Source organism: Danio rerio, chromosome 10 (genome assembly GCF_052040795.2).
Source record: "Danio rerio strain M-AB ecotype USA chromosome 10, GRCz13ab, whole genome shotgun sequence".
In the NCBI taxonomy this organism is placed as follows: Eukaryota; Metazoa; Chordata; class Actinopteri; order Cypriniformes; family Danionidae; genus Danio; species Danio rerio.
The window spans coordinates 17,195,429-17,217,276 of NC_141030.1; the positions used below are offsets into that span (position 1 = coordinate 17,195,429).

The window sequence follows — 21,848 nt, forward strand, 5'->3', positions numbered from 1 at the left end:
ATTATTAAAGCTAGTTATACACATAGCCTATACAGTTACTGCTTCTGATCATACGTTTGTTATAAAAACAAAGGCTCAAAAATAGTTTTTGCCATAGAATCAACCTTTTAGGTCCTTTAAAGAAGATTTAATTTCTTAGGATGATGATTTTAAATCTAGATTTATTGGATAATTCACCCAAAAATGAAAATTGATATTTACTCTCGCTCTCCACTTGCTCCCATCCTGTTTGAGTTTATTACTTCTGTTAAACACAAAAGAAGATATTTTAAAGAAAGATGAAAGCCTTTAACCATTAACTCTGTAGTATTTGGTTTTCCTACTGTGGATATTAATTTTCAGCTTTCTTCAAAATGTATATTTTTGTTTTTAATAAACTCATAAAGGTTTGGAATAAATGAGTACATTTTGTTTTTGAGTGAACTGTCCCTTTAAAGAGCTGTCGGTTTAATTTTAAGAATTTAATGAGCATTTTTTCATTATGAAGAATCATTTGTGGATGCAAGGTATTTGTAATTCTAAAAGGATCCATCAATACCAAAAAAAAAAAGACCCTTTATTTTATGAAGAAAAATGTAGTTGTGTGAACTAGGACATTAACAGAAACCAAAATAAATAGATTCATAATAGCTCATTGATTTAAAGAGACCACAACTGTTTACAGTAATTTAAACCGTCTGCGTATTATGAAAGCTTGTTGTAGATGCACTGATTTAGCACTTATACAGTATGTACAACATAAACCAACAGTTCTATTGTGTAAAAGTGATAGTTAACCCAAAAATTCTGACAATATTCATCCTTCATTTCCAATCCTGTTTCAGTTCATTACTTCAGTTGAACACAACAGATATTTTGGATAAACCTGAAAACCTTTAACCATTGACTTCTGTAGTATTTGATTTTCTTACAGTGGATTTTAATGGCTACAGATTTTCAGCTTTCTTCTAAGTAGAAGAAGATTTAGCGCTACTTGAGTAAGAACAAATAGTGAGTACAATTAGTTATGAGTGAACAATCTATTTTAAAGAGTCATTGGTTTTATTATGTGGCTAATATTATAAGAATTTGATAGATATTTATTCACAATGAAGAAACATTTGTGGATGCAAGTGATTTGTAATTTTTAAAGGATCCATGAATACAAACAGGAAAGACCTTTTATTTAAATGAATAAAATAATAGTCATGTGAACTGCGACTTTTAACAGAACCTAAATAAATAATTCAAAATTGTATATTGATTCAAAGACACTACAACTGTTTATAACCGTTTAAACTGTCTGTGTATTATGATACAAGACTGCTGTATATGCACTGATTTTGCAGTTGCGTACAATATAAAGCAAGAGTTCTCTGGAGATTATTCACCCAAGACTGACAATGCTGGCATACTTTACTCATCCTTCATTTCTGATCCTGTTTGACTTCAAGTTAATGTCTTCTGTTGAACACAACAGATATTTTGAAGAAAGCTAAAAACCTTAACCATTGATTACTGTAGTATTTGATTTTCCTATTGTGGATATCAATGGCTACAGACTTTAAGCTTTCTTCAAAAATATATAATTTTTGTGTCTTCAACAAACTCAAAAAGGTTTGGAACTACTTGAGTTGGAATAAATGAGTACATTTTTTTTGAGTGAACTGTCCCTTTAAAGAGCTGTCGGTTTCATTTTAATAATTTGATAAGCATTTTTTTCACTATGAAAAATAATTTGTTGATTATAGAGATTTGTACTTCTTAAAGGATCCATCAATACCAAACAAGAAAAACCCTTTATTTTCTAGAGAAAAATATAGTTGTGTGAACCAGGACATTAACGTAAACCAAAATAAAAGATTCATAATAGTTAACTGATTCAAAAAGACCACAACTATTTACAACCATTTAAACCCTCTGCATTTTATAAAAGCGTGCTGTAGATGCACACATTTTGAACCCATATGTACAACATAAAGCAGTTCTATGGCGAAAAATGGATAGTTCACCAAAAAATCTAAATTCTGACGTACTTTACTCATCCTTCATTTCTGGTCCTGTTTGAGTTCATGTCTTCTGTTGAACACAACAGATAATTTGAAGAAATTTGAAAACCTTTAACTAGTCACTTCTGTAGTATTTGTTTTTCCAATTGTGGATATTTATGGTCACAGACTTTTAGCTTTCTTTTAAATATATACATGTTGTGTGTTCAACAAAAACTCAAAGGTTTGTAACTACTCGAGTAAGATTAAACCGTTAGTTTGTCTTTGAGTGAGCTCTTTTAAAGAGCCATCTGTTTCATTGTGTGGCCAAAATTGTAATAATATAGTAAACATTTTTCACTATGAAGAGTTATTTGTTAATGCAAGTGATTTTGTAATTTTAAATTAATCATCAAGCCAAACAAGACCCATTATTTTAAATAGTAAAGTATTTGTCTGATCTAGAACATTAACAGAAACCAAAATAAATGAATTCATTATAGTTCATTGATTCATTGTTTACAACTGTCTGCGTATTATTATGAAAGACTGCCGTAGATGCGCTGATTTTACACTATGAATGTGTATAACATACTGTAAAGCAACAGTTATAGAGTAAAATGCATAGTTCACCCAAGACTGAAAATTCTAACATAATTTACTCATCCTTCATTTCCAGTTCTGTTTAAGTTTTTTTTTTTTTTTTTTTTTTCTGTTGAACACAGAAGATATTTTGAAGAAAGCTGAAAAGCTGTAACCATTGACTTCAATAGTGAAGTGTCACCAGGATTTTTTTTTAATTAAATTTGTATCGTATATTAATGTTGAAAAGCTTTATGTAATTTGTTCATTTATTTGTGTTTAATTTATCAATTAAATGTTTTTTGCCATGAAAATAGCCGTTGTTACTGCCATGGCATTAAATAAAAATATATGGCTTCCATGGTATTTGTTTTTTCTGCAATGAATGCCAATGGTTACAGGTTTTCTACTTTTTTTGTGCGAACTATCCCTTTAATTTGAGGTTGTTTTTTTTTCTTCTTTTTTCTTCCTTGAATGAGTTAAGTGAGTCATTGCACAGTAGGTCAACAAAATTTCGGACATTGATCACACTGCACATATTTTAAAGAGCCCATATTATACATGAAATAAGGTCATATCTTGGTTGTAAGGGTCTCCAACAACAGTCTAATATGCATGCAAGGTCAAAAAACACTTTCATGGTCTTATAATCTGCATTTATTTTTATCTAATTATCCCAGCGACTCCTGTATGAATCGTCCAGTGATTCATTTGTTCCCAAACCCCTCCTTAGCGCGGAGCTAATCTGCGCTGATTGGACCGATGACAGTCTGTCGCGATTGGTCGACTGCCTTCAGTCAGAGAGGGAAATGGCCAATAGCTAATCAGCAATTTAAAAAGTAATCACAGTTCATACACGCTCGATAGTGTAGGCGTGGACTTTAGCTGCCACACTATGGCGAGTGGATAGTGCCACGGATAACCGAACGAAGGAGACAGTCGTGTACTCGCCATACCACACACACACAAAAACACACACACACCTCCGGATGACAACGCTCCCGCTTCAGCCCGCACCCGCCAGGTTTTAGCCTGAGAACCCGCTCCGTTTTCTGCCCGCCGCGCCCGGTCCCGCTAGAGCGGAGAACACAACCAAATATCACCCAGTATACAGTCCAGACAGCCAAGCTGTCTGTACACACACAGCACAAAGTACACAGAGCTCGTTCGTTCGTTCGCTCTCTCTCTCGCTCTCTCTCTCTCTCTCCCCGCGCCAGATTTCTGCGGCGCGGGAATACATTTCCGAATAAATCGCGGGAGCAGAACTCTAGCACGGAGCTCCATAAACAAACAGCACGCGTCGCGTTTTTAACGTGACTTTGCACGCGATAAGATAATATATCCAGTTAACCTGATACAGTACACGCGGTTACAAGTAACAAATCACAACTAAATACATTTGCAAGCTAGAGTAAACGAGGCAACAACTTTAACCGCACGTACTTACACTTGAGAAATGTAGGAAGAAACCCATCCTGACGTCCATCAGTTACTCTTTACTGATCCTTCCTTTAACAAACTCAGATGAAGTATTCTTTGTAGCATGTAGCTTCCAGAAGTTTCCAACTGCTTGGTTATAATGCTGATGTTTCATCTTTGGGTAGAGACTCAATATATCCATCTGCAGTGTGACTTCAATCGACCGGCATGTTTGTGTGCGTGTGTTTGTGGGTGTGCGTGTGTTTGTGGGTGTGTGTGTGTGTGTGTCTGGGTTACTGCGTCAGAGGGCGGGGCCTCAGGTTTGAAATCTCCCGGGTTTGCGCGTGCACGTGAAAAACTTTGTTTCGTTCGTACGTCATGGCGAAACACCTAATGAGTCGGTATCAAGGCGACTCGTTTGAAGCACTATGAGTCGACTCTTTTATAGATGAATCAACAGTTTTAAACACTGTATTCTTACAGATTTAAGCCTTAGCTGGATACTTCACTTCACTTAGAGCTGTGTTACACACTACATGGAGGGGAATTTTCAAAAACCCATAATATGGGCTCTTTAACCAGGATTAACAGTTAATCCTGATTATTCATGAAATGACATTTCACACTGCAGACCTAAACCAGAGTTACTGCGCAATTTATTGTGCACCTAAAGAACACAGTCTGTTTACATAAGTTATTTAGAGTTAAGAATCCTCCCAGAAGGCCTGCATTCCAAGGAGTTTATTATAAGGTTAGATTTAATTTAAGGGCAATGCTATTTTGACATCCAATAATGACGTGAAATGACGTTGATATTTTGTTGATTTTAGGTTGTGTTGGAAAGTGACCAAAATCCAACATCAAGCCAACATCTTAAACCAACATCATTGATGTCAAATGCTGACATTTATTTGTTGGGTATGGCAACCAAAATCTAGCGTCTGATAGACTTCATATTGGTAATGTTTACAAAATGTCAAGCTGTAACATCATTAGATATTGATATTTGGTTGTTTTCAGGTTGCGTTGAAAAGTCTGTCTGACATCGGACATTGATGTTGGGTTCTGACGTCTACCTAATTTTCATTTCCAAACAAAGTGCAATATTCCACGACATTGAAATACAATATTAATCTGACGTCATGTTGACATTCTGTGGCTGTGGAGTTTGTATCATGTATTATCAACAATACAATCAAGTTATTTAGCCAAACAACTTGTGGTTTTGGAAGCAAGGTTAGTTTTAGTGTTTTTGACTTATTCTGTCTGAAACCCTTTCTCCTGTAAATTTGTAACTGTTTTGGGAATTGGTATCTTATTTTTGATCTAATTTGTACTGTATATATTCACATGGTTTTGTTCTGACTACAGCGGGTTTAGGTTAGGGTAGAATTTAGTCAACTTTTTTTTTCCCAAAAAAGAAATGAGTGAAATTACCACTTTGCATGAGAAAAGATCTTAGTCATACCATTCATTTTCAGCTTATGAATTAGACTGCATATCTTGTAAAGCTCTTTTTTATTTCATTTATTTACTGGAGAATTTAATACCATGCCAAATATTGGTGACTAATTTAGGTTTTTGTAATTTTCACAGTTTAGCCTTTACACTCACATACTGGAAGATTGGCGAGGCTGTGGCTTAGTGGTAGTTTAGGATTGGAAAGGATGTACTGTGGGTTTAAACTCCAGCAGAGCAGGTACTGTAAATGTCATTTTTATCCAAACCGACTGTTAGGGCTAATATAACGTTACGGCACAAATCATTTCATCATGGATCTCGCTATGTGTAAACCTGCAAGTCACATCACAATATCTGCAATAAAATTGCCATTATAATTAAACAGAATCACTTCAGAGTAATCTAATATTGTGATTTTTATTTGAATGTGTTTTTAAGGCCAGTGACTTTTTAAGATTTCAAGCAAACTATACAGTTTGCCACTTTAGTGAAGATATTATCAAATGAATTATATACAGTGTTAGTTTACTTTTTTTTTTTTTTAATTTCTGTATCTCGATACAGTTAAACTCCTTTAATTAGTTTCTTTTCTTTATATATTTGACTAAATTTGTATATTTGTGCAGATCCAAATCCATACAATATCATTCTAATCAATGTAAAGTTATGAATTCTTACCAAATGTTTACTTCATCTTGCAAATTTAATATACATGTCGTAATGTATATTGCAGAAAAACAAATAGTTTTTTTTTTCTAATGTTTTTACCAATATCATTCAGCCCTATCAACCGTCATTACAATTAAGGGGACATATCCATTTATAAATTCCCTGGGAATTAAACCCTTGACCTTGGTTTTGCTAGTGCCATGCTCTGCTGTTTAAATGGGAAAGTCTTGTCTCTGTTGTGACTGTGAGCAAGGCCTCCGCTCACTTGTAACCAAAGTTACTGTCGATCTTCCATGAAGGGGTTTGCTAAATTACATGTTAGATGCAAGTAGTACAACTTGTGTAATGGAGAAATATAAATTAATTTTATCTGAAGGAAGGACTGCTTGTATTTCTCAAGGGAAGGTGAAATGCTGATATGAGGGTTTAGTTTTGGGATTTAAGGTCACTGCTGAAGCGGTCCTCCAGCAGTTCTTTAAATAAAGGCCTCTGCATTCTCAGCATCTGTCAATGATGGAGCAAACATTAGATATTCTGATGAATCGAGCTTCTGAAGTCTTGTGGTAAATGTTTTATTTGCTTAGATAATAAATAATAAAGCTTTACAAGTGCACTCTTTTAGTAGGCTCAAATGTTCCAAGAGGTCTTAACGTCTTAAAAGTGAGTCTCAGAACTAGTGTTTTTTTGTGTGAGGAATATTTTCTGTGAGTGCAGATTTTATTTATTTTTTAACTTCAATTACTTATTTTTGACAAGTGGTTTACATAAGTGAATTTTAGAACATGCATCATTAATCTAACTAAAAGATTGTATTTTTTTTTTCTCCGGTGTCTGTTGTTTGACTGTTTTTGTACAACGAATGTTTATTTAAAAACCGATTTGATCACATGTTATATATTTTATACATATTATATGTTTTGTCATGAATATAGCCACAGCTGCTAATATGGCATTAAATAAATAAACACCAGTGATTAATTAATACTTCTAAAATACACTGATGCCTATACTGATACTTTAGAAAAAGATCAACAAAATAATGTTTGATTTAAAAATGCCTTTGATTTATGAAAAGTATAAGATTGGACAATATATTTAAGGTTTAACGCATATGCTTATAGAGCTGTGGTGAACTTTTTTTGAGAAACCAATTCCTTATTGATTCTCAAAATCAATCGCTATTGCCTCAAATCAATTCTGAGCCTAGTTTGTTTATCAGCAGGTGGTGCTGTATAATTAAGTCATTAAAGTTGGGAGGTTTAAGTGAATTACAATTTTTTTCATAGTAGGCTATTTACATTTAATTTCTTGACATAAAACCAACTTGCATAAATCAGCTAAACACCGGCACTTAATGGTTTCATGGTTAAACAAGCCTAGAGCGCCATCTGCTGTTTAAACAAGCCTAGAGCACCATTTTCTTTTTAAAGATGAGCCATGTGATCCAAAAACTAGTCCAGAGCATCATTGCTGTTAAAACTAGCTTAGGGTGCCATCTGATGTTTAAAAACTAGCTTACAGTGCCATCTGCTTTAAAAAAAAACTAACCTAGAGTGTCATTTGCTGTTAAATCTAGCCTAAAGCGTCATCTGCTGAAAAAAAAAAAAAACTAGCCTAGAATGCCATCTGCTGTAAAAAATAAATAAATAAATAAAATAAAAATGCACCATCTGCTGATAAAACTAGCCTAGAGCATCAGCTGCTTTTTAAAACTAGCCTAGAGCATCAGCTGCTTTTTAAAACTAGCCTAGAGCATCAGCTGCTTTTTAAAACTAGTCTACAGGGTCAGCTGCTTTTTAAAACTAGCCTAGAGCGTCAGCTGCATTTTAAAACTAGCCTAGAGCGTCAGCTGCTTTTAAAACTAGCCTAGAGCGTCAGCTGCTTTTTAAAACTAGCCTAGAGCGTCAGCTGCTTTTTAAAACTAGCCTAGAGCGTCAGCTGCTTTTTAAAACTAGCCTAGAGCGTCAGCTGCTTTTTAAAACTAGCCTAGAGCGTCAGCTGCTTTTTAAAACTAGCCTAGAGCGTCAGCTGCTTTTTAAAACTAGTCTACAGGGTCATCTGCTTTTTAAAACTTGCCTAGAGGGTCATCTGTCCTTTTAAAACTAGCTTAGAGAATCATCTGCTTTTTAAAACTAGCCTAGAGCATCATCTACTGTTTAAAACTAGCCTAGAGCGTCAGCTGCTGTTAAACTTACCTAGAGCATCATCTACTGTTTAAAACTAGCCTAGAGCGTAAGCTGCTGTTAAACTTACCTAGAGCATCATCTACTGTTTAAAACTAGCCTAGAGCGTCAGCTGCTATTAAACTTACCTAGAGCGTCATCATCTGTTTAAAACTAGTCTAGAGTGTCAGCTGCTGTTAAACTTACCTAGAGCATCATCTACTGTTTAAAACTAGTCTAGAGCATCAGCTGCTTTGTAAACTAGCCTAAAGCATCAGCTGTTTTTAAAATTAGCCCTGAGCATCATCTGCCGTTAAAAATGAGCCCAGAGCATCTTCTGCCATTTTAAAACTAGTTCAGAGCATTATCTGCTGTTTAAAAACTAGTTTTTAAACAGTAGATGGCATTCTAGGCCAGTTTTGACTAGTCCAGTGTATCATTTGCTGTTAAAACTAGCCTATAATGCCATCTGCTGTTAAAAAAATAAATAAAAATCTTCATTTGCTATTAAAGGTTCACGAGACCCTTGAGTAAATTGTTTTTAGGATTTTAACAGATTTGTGTGTGTTGAGCATCAGCTCAAGACAATGTTGGCACCTGTCAGCTTTAATTGTGGGAAACACTGGGTAATTTTGAGTTTTTGTCAGCTAATTTCTGCTTCCGGGTTAAAAAGAATTTTTGGGGCGGGATCAAAATCGGCGACGTAGCGCAAAACTGCAAGTGCAAAGATGACGCGTCAGTTTCTCATTATTTTTCATAGCGGAGTTTTCTTATCCTATGAGAAGAGCCGGCTTCTTAATTATTCTTGACTGCACATGATTTCCGAAGGCAAGGCAGACAGTGCCAAGCTGTGAGACGCGGACCCACAGCACACAGTATTTAGCTGTTCTTGAAGGGTTGTATGTGTTTCTTTCCATGACTCACAGGGTTTGTTGCATGTTTTTCCCCGCGATGCTGTCAGGGCCTATATAGCAAAGCTGTTTGTGCAGCAAGCATTTTTGTCAATTTGGAGAATTGAAAACGTCGTCTTTTATCAGGAGTTTGTTCTCCTTTAGACACATCACTGTGCTGCTGCGTTTGCTAAATACTCTAAATTACCAACAGAGATAATGATTAAAATAGACAGGGCAGGAGAGCAGCTGCACTGAGTCTGCATTCAGACCTGGGGATTGAGGGAAAAGTCCTCATTTATAGTGTTTGTATGAACACGATTATCTTTATAATAATAAAAATTGTGGTTACAGTATCTATAAATGAAGTTACGAATAACAAATGTAGCAGGGCATTAAATTACAATATTTCTTTGCATTTTAACTTTGTAAACTATAAAATCATGCGTCTCCTCACGGTTTGTCTCGTTTTGTGAGCCGAGTGACAACAGTTGTTCACTCCCGTCCTTCTCCCCTGGTGGCCACACCCACTCCTGCCTTTGGCTCGCGGAGCTCCACACCCATTATGATGCATCTTTTGAAGAAATTCTGAGGTAGACCTGAACTGAAAGTGGAGGGGGGGTGTCATGACCCTTTAAAACAACATAGAGCACTATCTTCTTTAAAAAAAAAAAAAAAAAAAACTAGCAAAGAGCAGCGTCTGCTGTTAAAACTAGCCTAGAGTGCCATCTGCTTTATATAGAAAAAAAGCTAGCCTCTAGCCTAGATTGCTATCTTCTGTAAAAAAATAAATAATAATAAATAAAAAATTTGCCTACAAAGAGCATTATCTGCTGTTAAAACTAGCATAGAGCGTCTTCTTCTGTTGTAAAGAAGAAAAAAAAACTAGCCTAGAGACAGTGTTCTATTCTCTTAAAACTAGCTTAGAGTGCCATTTGGTGTTAAAGGTTAATCTCAGAATTCGATCCACAGAGAATAGTGAAGCATTTTGATAATCTCCGAATCGATGCAGAACCAACTTCTCAGATTATTTATTACAAATAAGGATAGATTGTTTTCATTCGTTATGTCATCTCAATTCTGGCTTTGAAACGAACGACAAACTGTCGTGCACATGTAAACGTGCACATGTAAACTGCTCATACATCGCATGCACCAAGAAAAATAGAAAAAAAATAGAAACTTCAAGCTGTGAGCATATACTTTTATTGCAATAACAATTGTTTTTCGATTCATTGTGCAGCCCTATTACACACACATGCAATCATCGTGAGGAAAACAATGTGGTGTTTCTAAGAGTGTGTGTGTTTGCGGTTGTGTCTTCTGGTTTGGGTGGTATACAAGGACACAAATTTGTATAATGACATGAAATTACCAAATGTGTTATTTTAAAAATCAGGACATTTAAATACTATAACAAACAAAAAAAATATTCAAGCACAAAGTAACAAAATTGAAGGAAGGTATTCCAGAATATTTTCTCCAGTTGCTGAAGCACATAAATATCAAAAACAAGTGTTCATCCTGCCTTAGTGCACTATGGTATGTTTTGTGTAATGTAATCAAAGTTCTAGCCATCATAGACAATACATCAACACCCTTAATTATCCTGCCTTGCTTAAATATTTAAAGCTGCCTGTAGTAGTAATGCTAATAGTTATACTTATGAATTAATGCTTTGTGTAAACAGACCTTAAAGTCTGTGTGAAACCCAAAAAATTACAAAAGGTTTAATTTTGCTAGCACACATTGTTACACTTTATGTGAATATTTAATCTATTAATCCACTGGAAAAAAAGATGTTTTGGTATGTAATCTACAAAGTATGTCCATTTGCTCCTGCATTTGGAGTGTTTGAAGTGGCGGTCCTACTCTGATGAAGTCGGTTTGATTTAGCCACGATATTCGTAAACACACCCCTCTTGCCATTAGTTTGCTACAAGGGAATAATGCACAAAAAAAGTACCATGCCATATAAATAAATGGGACTTTAAATGGCAAAAATGGCTTTAAGTGGACTTTAAATGGTAGATGCATTGATGTGATTACTTATTGATTATTGGGTGATTTAGTGTAGAAGGTGGGACTATTCCACCCTATTTTGTTACCTTTTTTTCTATTTAATATGCAACGTGTGCACATTCTTTGTAAATAACATGACCAAACTGAGCCAGGTAATGAACATTCATGCTAAATTTCATGCTAATTTGTGTATAAATGCCAAATCGAAATTACACCAGTTCATACAACCAGTTTGAGAACATTAGAAGCTCTCAGAAATAATTCATGTAAAATAAATAAATAAAAAAGGCGAGAAAATCTCCTAACCAACAACTCAAACATTTTAAAAACATACAATGTAATCTGATTAGATGGTCTGTGTGTGTATTTAGTTTGATCAGAGACTTAAAGGTACAAGCAGATTTAAAATGCTCTTTGAGGAAGATCTGATTAAGCTGTATGAATGGTAGACGGACAGCTACACTAATGGAAAAACTGCTGTTAATACTTTTGGAAAGAGTAATGGCCTTCAATTATAGCTTATGTCTTCTTTCCAGCCTTAATACAAATAAACCTGCTAAATAACACCAACCTCACCAATCCCATAATAATACAATACAATACTGCAAATGTCTGAATGACATGGTGTGTATGTCATTTGAATGAGAGACGGCACAGATGTCCTTTTAAAACAATGCGGTCACTTCATGAGCACCACTTCCCCCTTATGACATCTGACATTACCCAAAGTCAGCCGCTCGTATGTCATTCCTGCCAGTCAGTGAAAGATCTGTCCCCAGTCGGGACAGGAACATTGTCAATGCTAATTAAATCTACACCACTCCAACCTACTCAAAATAAGAAAATTGGTAGAGGTCTCTTGACTAGCTGTGGCCTTTGTTTCCAGCCTCACACTTGTCTTACAAGCTGTGCACATGTAAGACAGCTGTTCCTGAACGTGATGGCATTTGAGAACCATATCGCCAGCTGTGTAACGCTGGGATTTAGGAAAACGACTGTTTAAAATTAAATTCTCACTTCCCATCAGTGTAACGCTGATAATGCACAGTTTATAATACTATAGCTTTGTAAAAGCAATAACCATAGACAATATATACTTTGGTTTAAGATTGCAAGAATCTTTTTACAATTCAAGACTCTCAAATTATTTTGTTGCAGTTTAAACTTTAAGGTTGGATTTTGACACGTATAGAACACGGTTAGAAAACATAATTTTACCAAAATCGACTAAAATCTGAGGGACATATAGTGAAGGATTAGAAACCTGCTTTTTAAAATAAGTTTTAGTTAAAAGGCGATCTATAAACTAAATATTCCTTTAAAAATATTCAGAGTGTTATTTATACTGGCTTAATACAGACAGGACAGTGACCAAGTCCTCATAAACCACCTCCATGGTTTTAATACCTATGGTGAATTATAAGTAGGTGCAGCTTTGAAGCTCCACTCTCTTCCTGTTAAGTTTAAAGTCCCCAAGACATTAAAACTAACCATATGATTTTGTTAGTTTAGGGGTGAATGATTTATCTGGGCATTTCATTTTAAAAAACAAAGTTTGCCCTTCCAATCTTTAATTGAAATCTGAAAATGCACTTCCTGTTTGTTCAGATTACAAGATTGAGGTAATGGGTGTGGCTAATGTTGCTTCAACTGTTTTGACAACAAACAGAAATGGTGACCAGGGGTCCGTTCTTCGTACGTGGATTACTCATTTAGCTGGATTTGGATGTTGACGATTTGACACGATCCAGGATCGTTTCGTTCTTCAAAGCTGATCCGAGAGTTGTTGTCATGGCAACAGTTCTGCTAGGTCAAACCTGATCGAGAGCAGGTTCAATTTATATAAACAGGATTAGATCGGCTCAGTTCAAGCAAAGATAATACAGAAAGTATGTTCCGAATGCTGATATTTTCTTACAGTAGTAGTTATATACACTTGGGAAAATGGTACATATTTTTAACTATATATATATGAAGTTATAGTCATTAATAAAATTAATTAAGTTATACATATTAATAAAACTTATGCAATCTGCACCCTCGAAATGAAAGTACAAAGACTGCCACCTGCTAGTGCAAAGAGAAAACTTATTGAAATGAACTTTTTAGATCGCTTTAGTACAAATTGTGCATAATAGAAATGCAGAATATTTGACTTTTTTTAAAAGCAATAATACATTTATGCAGTCATAAACATGTTTTGACAGTTAATATGTCAGTGATTTGATGCTTCACAAAAGTTGCAGACGCCTTTACCAATATGAAAATGCTTTTGTAAACAACCAGTTATTCTTTACACCGATTAAAAAAACGGCTACTATAATAAAGAAAAACTTTTCTAAATGTGGAACTAAATACATTGATTTGGATTTAAATACATGATGAATACTCTTGACACATGAAAGAGTAAAGCCTGCAGCTCACAACAAATGTGGAAGGTTATTGCGTGTCATATTTAACAAGACGTTTACTGCTAATTTGATGTATTTTTGCTCACGTGGATAATTGAATATTAATCAGATGATGTCATTACGCTGCTGTGCCGTCAGCCAATCGTTGCATTGCTGATCATGATTTCGAGGATCGATAGATCTGTCCTTCACAACACATGCAGCGATCTCAGATCAGTTTATCCAGACATTCTAATCTGATTCGCGAACTTGTTTGAAGAACCAAATTAGCGAGAGATCAGTTATCAAGATTAAAAGATCCAGGATCTGCCAAATCATCTTAGATCATTTAAGCGAGGTACGAAGAACGGACCCCAGGAGGAGTCCGTTAAGTTGTAATAACTCTTCCATAACTCCTTCCCCCATCTTTCTGATTGAAATGCCTACTTTACTACATCCATTAAGCTCATAGTAGAAAAACAAGCCACGCCCACTGTTTATTTAAAAATCCATTTCTCTAGGACAGGGGTATTCAATTGGCGGCCCACGGGCCGAATCCGGCCCCCGAGGCACTTTGTTCCGGCCCTCCAAACAGTGTGACCAAGACATCAAAAATAAATTGAGTCGACAAACGGCCGATATAGTTTTGAAGTTACGTGCTTCTGTTCAATAACAGCACGAGCTGCAGTTAAAGGCTGCACAGAGCGCGAGTCATCATAAGCAAGTGGTGCGGGCAGCCGAAAACATGTTTGTATAAAAGGCTATTTGAACAATGCACTGATATCGTTAAAAGGGATGTAACGATTAGCCAATTTCACTATTAACTGTGCTTTAATTCGTCACAGTTTATTAATCGTAAAGTTTTCTCTAAGCCGCATTTTTGTTGCACGGAACGAAACAAAATCGCTGCAAAATGCCAAGTTGCCTGTGCGCTAGTTTGAAGTTTAAAGTACACCGAGGCTAATACGCACGCACACAGGATTAACTATAGCAGCGGCCGTTCCCATGTCACGTCTTTTCCGCTTGCTAGTTTGTTACATCTAATGTAAGAATATATTACAATACAACACAATCTCACAGCAATTCGTAACTATTTGATTTAGTGGCTAATTCGTATGAATTCGTACGATCTAATTCGAACAATTTAGTACGATTTTCTCATCACCCAATAACGTTTGGGGTTAGGGGTGGGGTTAGGTGCCACGCCTCCTTTTTTTAAATCGTACATTTTTGTACGACTGAACTAGTACGAGTTTGTACGAATTAGCCACTGAACTGACAAAATGTAGATCGTGAGATCAGGCTGGACAATATGCCGGCGCCAGCGGAGCGACGCACTTGCGCCTTTCTGGGCGCACGCAGTAGATAACATCTCACGGTGAGAGTTGTGCGTGCCTTTTAGTGCAATGTAAACAAAAAAGATATGTTAGACAAATTATCATTAAATAATTGTGTATGCATGAATGCAGATGTCAATAACAGTTTATCTAAATAGCTACTTGCCTAATGAAAAGTTTGAATTTACATTAGACGTGAAAACATTGAAACAATGATTATTCTTCAGACTATCGTATAGTCGTACAACCAAAATCTATAATTGTTGCATCCCTAATTGTTATGCAGTTCAAAACATAACATATGAATGTGTCTGAATGTAGAAGAAGCCTACTTCAGCAATGCACTGCTTTTGTTGTGCTCTGAAATACAAGATTTTAATGTTTGTAAAAAAATGTCTATTGTACAATGCAGTAATATTATGTAGTTTTAAAATACAACATATTAACATTTTAATATAGAAAAAGTCAACGTGTGTCTTAAGGAGCAAAAATATACAGCATATGGGCTCTTATATGCTGTTGTGTCATCACTCATATAGCAAGTCATATCTCTCCGGCCCTTCGTTTGGGATGCTTTTCATGAACCGGCCCCCATGACAAACTAATTGAATAGCCCTGCTCTAGGATCTGCGTCACAGTATTACAAAATAATGATCGCAGCTTCTGGTTCACAGGGACTTTAAACGATATAAAGAATGCCCCCAAAATTCAATATATGATATTCAAAAGATGACATAAAAAAATAATTTATTTAGGATGCAAGTCATTATCAGACTGACCGATGGCGCCTCTTTCTTCCTCCAGCTTCCCAAGCAGAATGTGAGCAGTCTCAGTTCCAGTGTGGAAATGGCCGGTGTATTCCGTCTGTGTGGCAATGTGATGGGGACATGGACTGTTCGGATGGCAGCGACGAGACGTCCTGCGGTGAGTCGCTTAGTTTGTTATATTTATTACATTTTAGAACAGAGACTAAAAAATGCTAGCCTGTCATGTTTGTTTACTTTTATACATTTTAAAATAAAACAAAAACTGGCACATATATTTGTTCTTAAAGAATATAAATCTAACCGTATAATTTAAATAATAAAATAATTGGACATTCCTTTATTTTTCGCTGGGTTTCCAATGTCTTTGAGTGACTCCCTAAGGTAAATCTGGCTTAAATTATTAACGGAATTTGTCACTTTTGGTGTTCATCTAAGCTGTTTTTCCTCTCTTGCTCTTTCACTGCCTCACATGGGATTTTAAGAAATGCTTTTTTAAACAATAGTTACATGCATGAAATCAGTGTGTATTGTGAGTAAAATGGAGTGAATGTTTTGTCAGGAAGGCAGCATTTAGTCAAGTTATGTCCCAATTCACTAATTATTCAATTGTTAAATGGTATTTGAGAATTGATATGACTTAAATCGTAGTTTTCCAAAGTTACCTACTGTAATTGGTGTTCTGTCCACACAAGAATTTTGAAGTTTGCACACTCTTAATGAATCACTATTATTGTCCACAACACATTGCAAAAAAAAAAAAAAAAATGAATGAATAAATTTAAAAAAATAAGTTGTTAACCGTCAGTCTGCAATGTTTGTAGTTTTAAGTAAAGAGACTTGGGCAAAGTAAATGATTTGAATGATGAATTGAGGCCAGCTTTTTTTTTTTTTTTTTTTTTTTAATGTTTTGTCATTTAATTTGCAACAACATTTTGAAGACTTATTTGGTCATTTAACATTTCAGTGCACAATTATGCAAACACATGGGACGACCCACAAAATTGCAGATTAAATTTCAACTTCATTTTCAAAGCATTGAACAATTATGCAAATTACGTTATGTCTGTTCTAAAATGGGCTTTGTGACGTATTCTGTCTTCTATGTCTCTTGGTGCCTTTTTTTTTTTTTTTTTTTTTTTAAGAGAAATGAATACCGCCAGTCTTCACAACTTTTTAAAGGGATTTTTTTCCCTCTGTTGTAAGGTTTGTGTAGTTGCTGCACTTTGCCTTTGTAGGGCCATAAGGAAGGAAATTAATCATAAGAGAAATGTGGAGGATGTGACAAGATGATTGACAGGGCACGTAATGAAGCAGTGGAGCCTTTTTCACATTTCTGGGTTTCTCAGCAGCAGAAATCATCATAGTTGGGTAAACTTTGAGCGCAGTGAATTGGAGAGTGATAAAAATTAGTTTTTTGTGTTCATTTGCTCGTATGAGGAAAAAAACTCCCTTAATGATGGTGTTATCAAGACATTTAGGATTGTGATTGGGGAAAAAAAGGGGTAAAAATTGTATGAAACCTAAAACTGTAGCCAGAAGAGAGAACAACCCAATTTATTTTCCTTCACATAATGCTTGTCATAAGCAGTAATTAGTTTTTGTTTTTTGTTTTGTGATATGATGCCAAGATTACCTGATAAAAATGACAGCTTTAAAGCGCATCTTAGATGCTGATGTCTTATGGATTTTACGTGTCCTAAAAGAGTCCATAGAACTCCAGTGTATACTGCAGCTCTACACAAAGTTTGGCCAGAGGAGAAATGGTCGTGCTCAACTGAGCCTGGTTTCTCTCAAGGTGTTTTCCTTCACTTCAATTGGTGAAGCTTGTTTCTTGCCGTTGTTGCCACTGGCTTGCTTGATTCGGGATTTGTGGAGCTGCGCATTTGATGAATTTGCTCAGTGTTTGGACTTTCAGCAGTGAAAATTAAACCACATTGAGCTGAACTAAACTGAACTTCAACTCTGAAAACTGGACTGACACTTTCAGTTTACTATAATATTCTATGTTAAGCTGATTTGACACAATCTAAATTGTAAAAGCACTATAGAAATGTATGAATTAAACTTTCACATTTTTTGGGTTTCTCAGTGGCAGAAGTCATCATAGTTGGGTAAACTTCAAGCGTGGTGAGTAGGAGAGCACAACAAATTCGGTTTTTGCATTCATATTTGTTTTTGCAAGGGGAAATAACCTCGATGGTCATGACATTAAAAAAGGGGGTAAAAATTGTATGAAACCAAAAACTGTAGCCAGAAGAGAAAACAACCACAATTTACTGTCCCACACATAGAGACAGTAGAGACATGTGGTAATTGTTATTAAAATTAGTTTATTTTTTTGTGTGTGTGATTTGCCCGATAAAAATGACAGCTTTATAAATATACATGCGTAAAAAAAAAATCTGAAAATTAAAAACTTTAATTAAAGGATTTTAGATTCTGATGATTGTAGCGTGTTTTAAAGGTGCAGTAGGTGATCTGCCAAAATGCTAACCGCTTGGCATATTATCTTTGGACGGCGGGGAGGGACTGTGATTCAAAGCCACACCTCCTGAAATCACGAGCGCGCACCGTGTCACAACAACAGACAACCCACTAGTTTATCATTCGCCAGTTAGTTAGTGTTTGGCCGGCAGCGTGCAGGAATTACATTTATTACTAAGATATACCTACATGCTATTTCAGAGCGAATATTCAGAGTAGCATGGTAAACAGTATAGGAAGGCTGTCATTGTTTAAAAATGACCCAATGTGATTATAAAGGCAACTTCAGCTCAATAAAGCAGGCGAGGCGGAATAGCGCTATTCACTGGTGTTTTTTGTTGTTAAACTAAATAAAAATCCACATTATCGATGCTGTCAAAGGACCTTATGAAACTGAAAATAATCACATCAATCTTTCACCGGGAGATTTCAATGGCTGAACAACACGTCTGTGCATGCAAGTCATTCATAACACAACACAATCTAACATAAGCTTAGCCTGACTAAGTTTTAAAACAACATAACCTTTCTAACAGTAGTACTTCAGCCATGGTGTCGTCCTTCCTCCAGCGTGCTAAAGTAACTCCAATATTTATTCAGGGTTTTCAAAAGTTTCAATTCAGCATTTGATTTCTCCCGGTCAGTGATTGTCTCGTGGACGCGCGGCACTTATGCAGGCGGGCATGTGCGAAAAACGGATCTGCGTGAACTGATGCTCAAAAGTCTGAATCTACATTTGCTCATACAGTTTGAGCTGCTTATTGGAATTATGGGAGATGTCGGTCTGACAATATTTAATTGGATGAACATTTTTTAGTTTTATGCCTTATCCATAATATAAAAATACATATAAATACATTTAGATCATTTACTTTAATCAGTACTATTGGACTGTACTACTGCACTTTTAAGAGTCCATAAAACTTCACATCTCCACAATTGGACGTGCATCGTTCTCCAGCCTCCAAGGCTTTGACCAAACTTCTTGTGCACAGCTTTAGTCTGAGGAGAAATGGTCATGCCTAACTGAGCCTGGTTTTTCTCTGTTTTTCACTTTCATTAATTGGTGAAGTTTCGTTCTTCGCCACTGGCTTGCTTGGTTTGTAACTTGTGGAGCTGTGCATCGATGGATTTGCTCTTCAGTGTTTGTACTTCCAGCAGTGAAATTTAAACCACACCGAACTAAACAAAACTGAACTTCAACATAGCTTCAGTTTACTAGAACTTCTATGTGAAGCTGCTTTGAGACAATCTACATTTGTTAAAGAGATTTTATAGAATTGAAGATGAATTGAATAGAACCGTTTGTTACATGACAAAATAGTAAGTTCCAAAGCTTGCACACTGGTATGTACATTTTTCTTCCAAAACAAAAGGAAAAAGGCTTGGAAAAAAGAAATACAAGTAGACGAATTGGAATGAATCGGCATTCACACACTACTAGAAAATGGTGGACACCCAATACAGTACATTGTATACACCGTAATGGACGGGAACCTTTTCAGACGCGGCTTCTGTGTGCATTGGTGTGTATGAAAACTCTTAACTCGTTATATGAGTGTTGCATCAGCTCTCCAGCACAACATCTGTCCTTGTTGTAACATGTAGGCGTGATTTGTGTTGACGTTTGCCAGAATGGCCACACCTGCGTACTAGTGTAATGCCAACATGTGAATATTTTTATTTTTTTTGCCTGATCCACATATTTGAACTCTTGATATTCAGAGCTGATGTAACTCTTGGGCAATCTGTCATTAAGGGTGCATAAAGCGATCTGACCATGCACAGACTAATTCAAATATTGATGAGCTGCAGATGCTTGTTTGATAGTCATCCTTATGTCTGCATGCTCAGTGATTTTTAAGTGTAAAGCTGTTCCCAGAAGTACAGTCCAATGCTCGAACATGCGCTAACTAGGTCATTGATGTGAGGGAAATTACAGATGGATGCTGGCACAGATATGATGAGCCGGAGTCTTTTTTTGGATCCCCGCGTTCTCATTTAGGCCTCTTCACCTTTTACTCGGGGCCATTCCCTTTGTGAATACCGTGGCTTATAAATATAAAATAACAATAGAGAAATGCAAACTCTGGTAAAATGTCCTGCAGTTACATCACTGATGTCATTTATAATGGATCGTTATGTTTTGTTGTTTTATTGAATATCCAAAGTCACATTGCAGATGTAATTGGAGATGTGGTTTTAAAATTTTAAGCAAAATAACAAAGTAAATATTTTATATTCGCACGTAACTTCTTTTACTATGTGTATTCAAGCAAATATTAAAGCAAAAATTATAATATAAGATACTTACATTTGATAAAATCTATTTAAAAACTAAAATAGTTAAAGTTGTAACTTGTTTCTGTGGCACATGATTCAGAAATCATTATTTCATAATCTTAATTGTCCGGTGCTTATTTAGATCGGTTACTGTACCTTAATAGTTTTTTGTGAAAAGCTTAGAGCATGAATGAGGTGCACTGAATATAAAATTCAAAAGCACAGCTTGTATTTAAAATACAATTTTGTTTTGTTGTATTTATTTTTTTTTTTTGTGAAATTATAAACCCTTTTGCTCATACTTTTTTTTTTTTTTTTTCACGATAATTTAAAATATTCAAAAACAAAAGTGAAATTGTAACCTTCTAGTGTAATTACTTTTCAGTAAGTCTCCCCGTTTACATTTTTTTTGGTAGAGCTTGTAAAAAAAAATAAAAAGGCATGTAAATGACGTTTTATATATATTTTTTTTTGTTCATTAGATATAATACAACTTTAACCTAGCCCCCGAATCTGTCTGTAAAGTTTCAGCAAAAAATACCTTACAGAGCACTTATTTTAACATGGAGTAAATGCCCATTTTGCAAGGCAAAATCATTTATATAGCACATTTCATAGCACATTTCATACACCGTGGCAATTCAAAATGCTTTACATTAGGGTTGAGTCGATAGACGATGCCATCGTCCATCGCCAATGGCCAATAGACAACACGATGCTGAGCCAGCATCGCCGATCCTCCGCCCTGTCGCAAACCACCTTGCGAAAAAATACACACTCCGACCCCGTTTACTCTAATACGTCTTGGTGTTAAAATATATACAATGACAACTGAGGTGTTCAGAAACTATTTGCTGATTGTAGAGAATAACTGCCTTTAGAGTGGAATAAACTTATTTATTTAACAAGAACTTATTTATTTGTTTTTTTTTTTTTTACAAGGTGTCTTTTTAGTACATACTTGTCACACTAAAATGACTAAAGTATGTTTTATTTACTTATTTTGTATGTAAACAAACAATGGTTTAATTTAGAGCAGTGGTTCTCAAACTGTGGCACGTGTCCCACTAGTGGAAGGCGGGCTTCCTTTTGGTGGTACACGGAGGAATCAAATATGTCAAATGTACATGCTACATATATTTCAAAATGTATCAAATTATTTAAATATGAATGACATATAAGAATATTCATTATATGACATATAGCCTGTATTTCCGAGGTCCAGGCAACATTTTCAGGTGTTGAAGAATTGGCTACTATAAGCAAAGTACAGTGTTAACGTTCAAACTATTTGTTTAATGTGGCTGACAATAATAAACATTCTTAATAAGAATTAATCTGCTACGTTTTTGAACTGTGCAGAACTGTAGCTGCTTTACTTGGCTTACTACTGTATTTCAGTACTGTTCATTATG

The 21,848-nt window shown here is 35.5% G+C and overlaps 1 protein-coding gene across 11 annotated transcripts in view; it reads left to right on the top strand.

Moving 5' to 3' along the window:
• The window catches only part of vldlr (very low density lipoprotein receptor), a 51,426-nt gene that overhangs the window by 1,305 nt on the left and 28,273 nt on the right, over positions 1-21,848 (top strand). For 9 of the 11 annotated variants that reach the window (NM_200923.2, XM_087269046.1, XM_087269045.1 and 6 more), the window contains 1 exon segment: positions 15,704-15,823. In NM_200923.2, coding sequence (NP_957217.2) covers positions 15,704-15,823 — 120 coding nt within the window. 11 annotated transcript variants of the gene reach the window in all.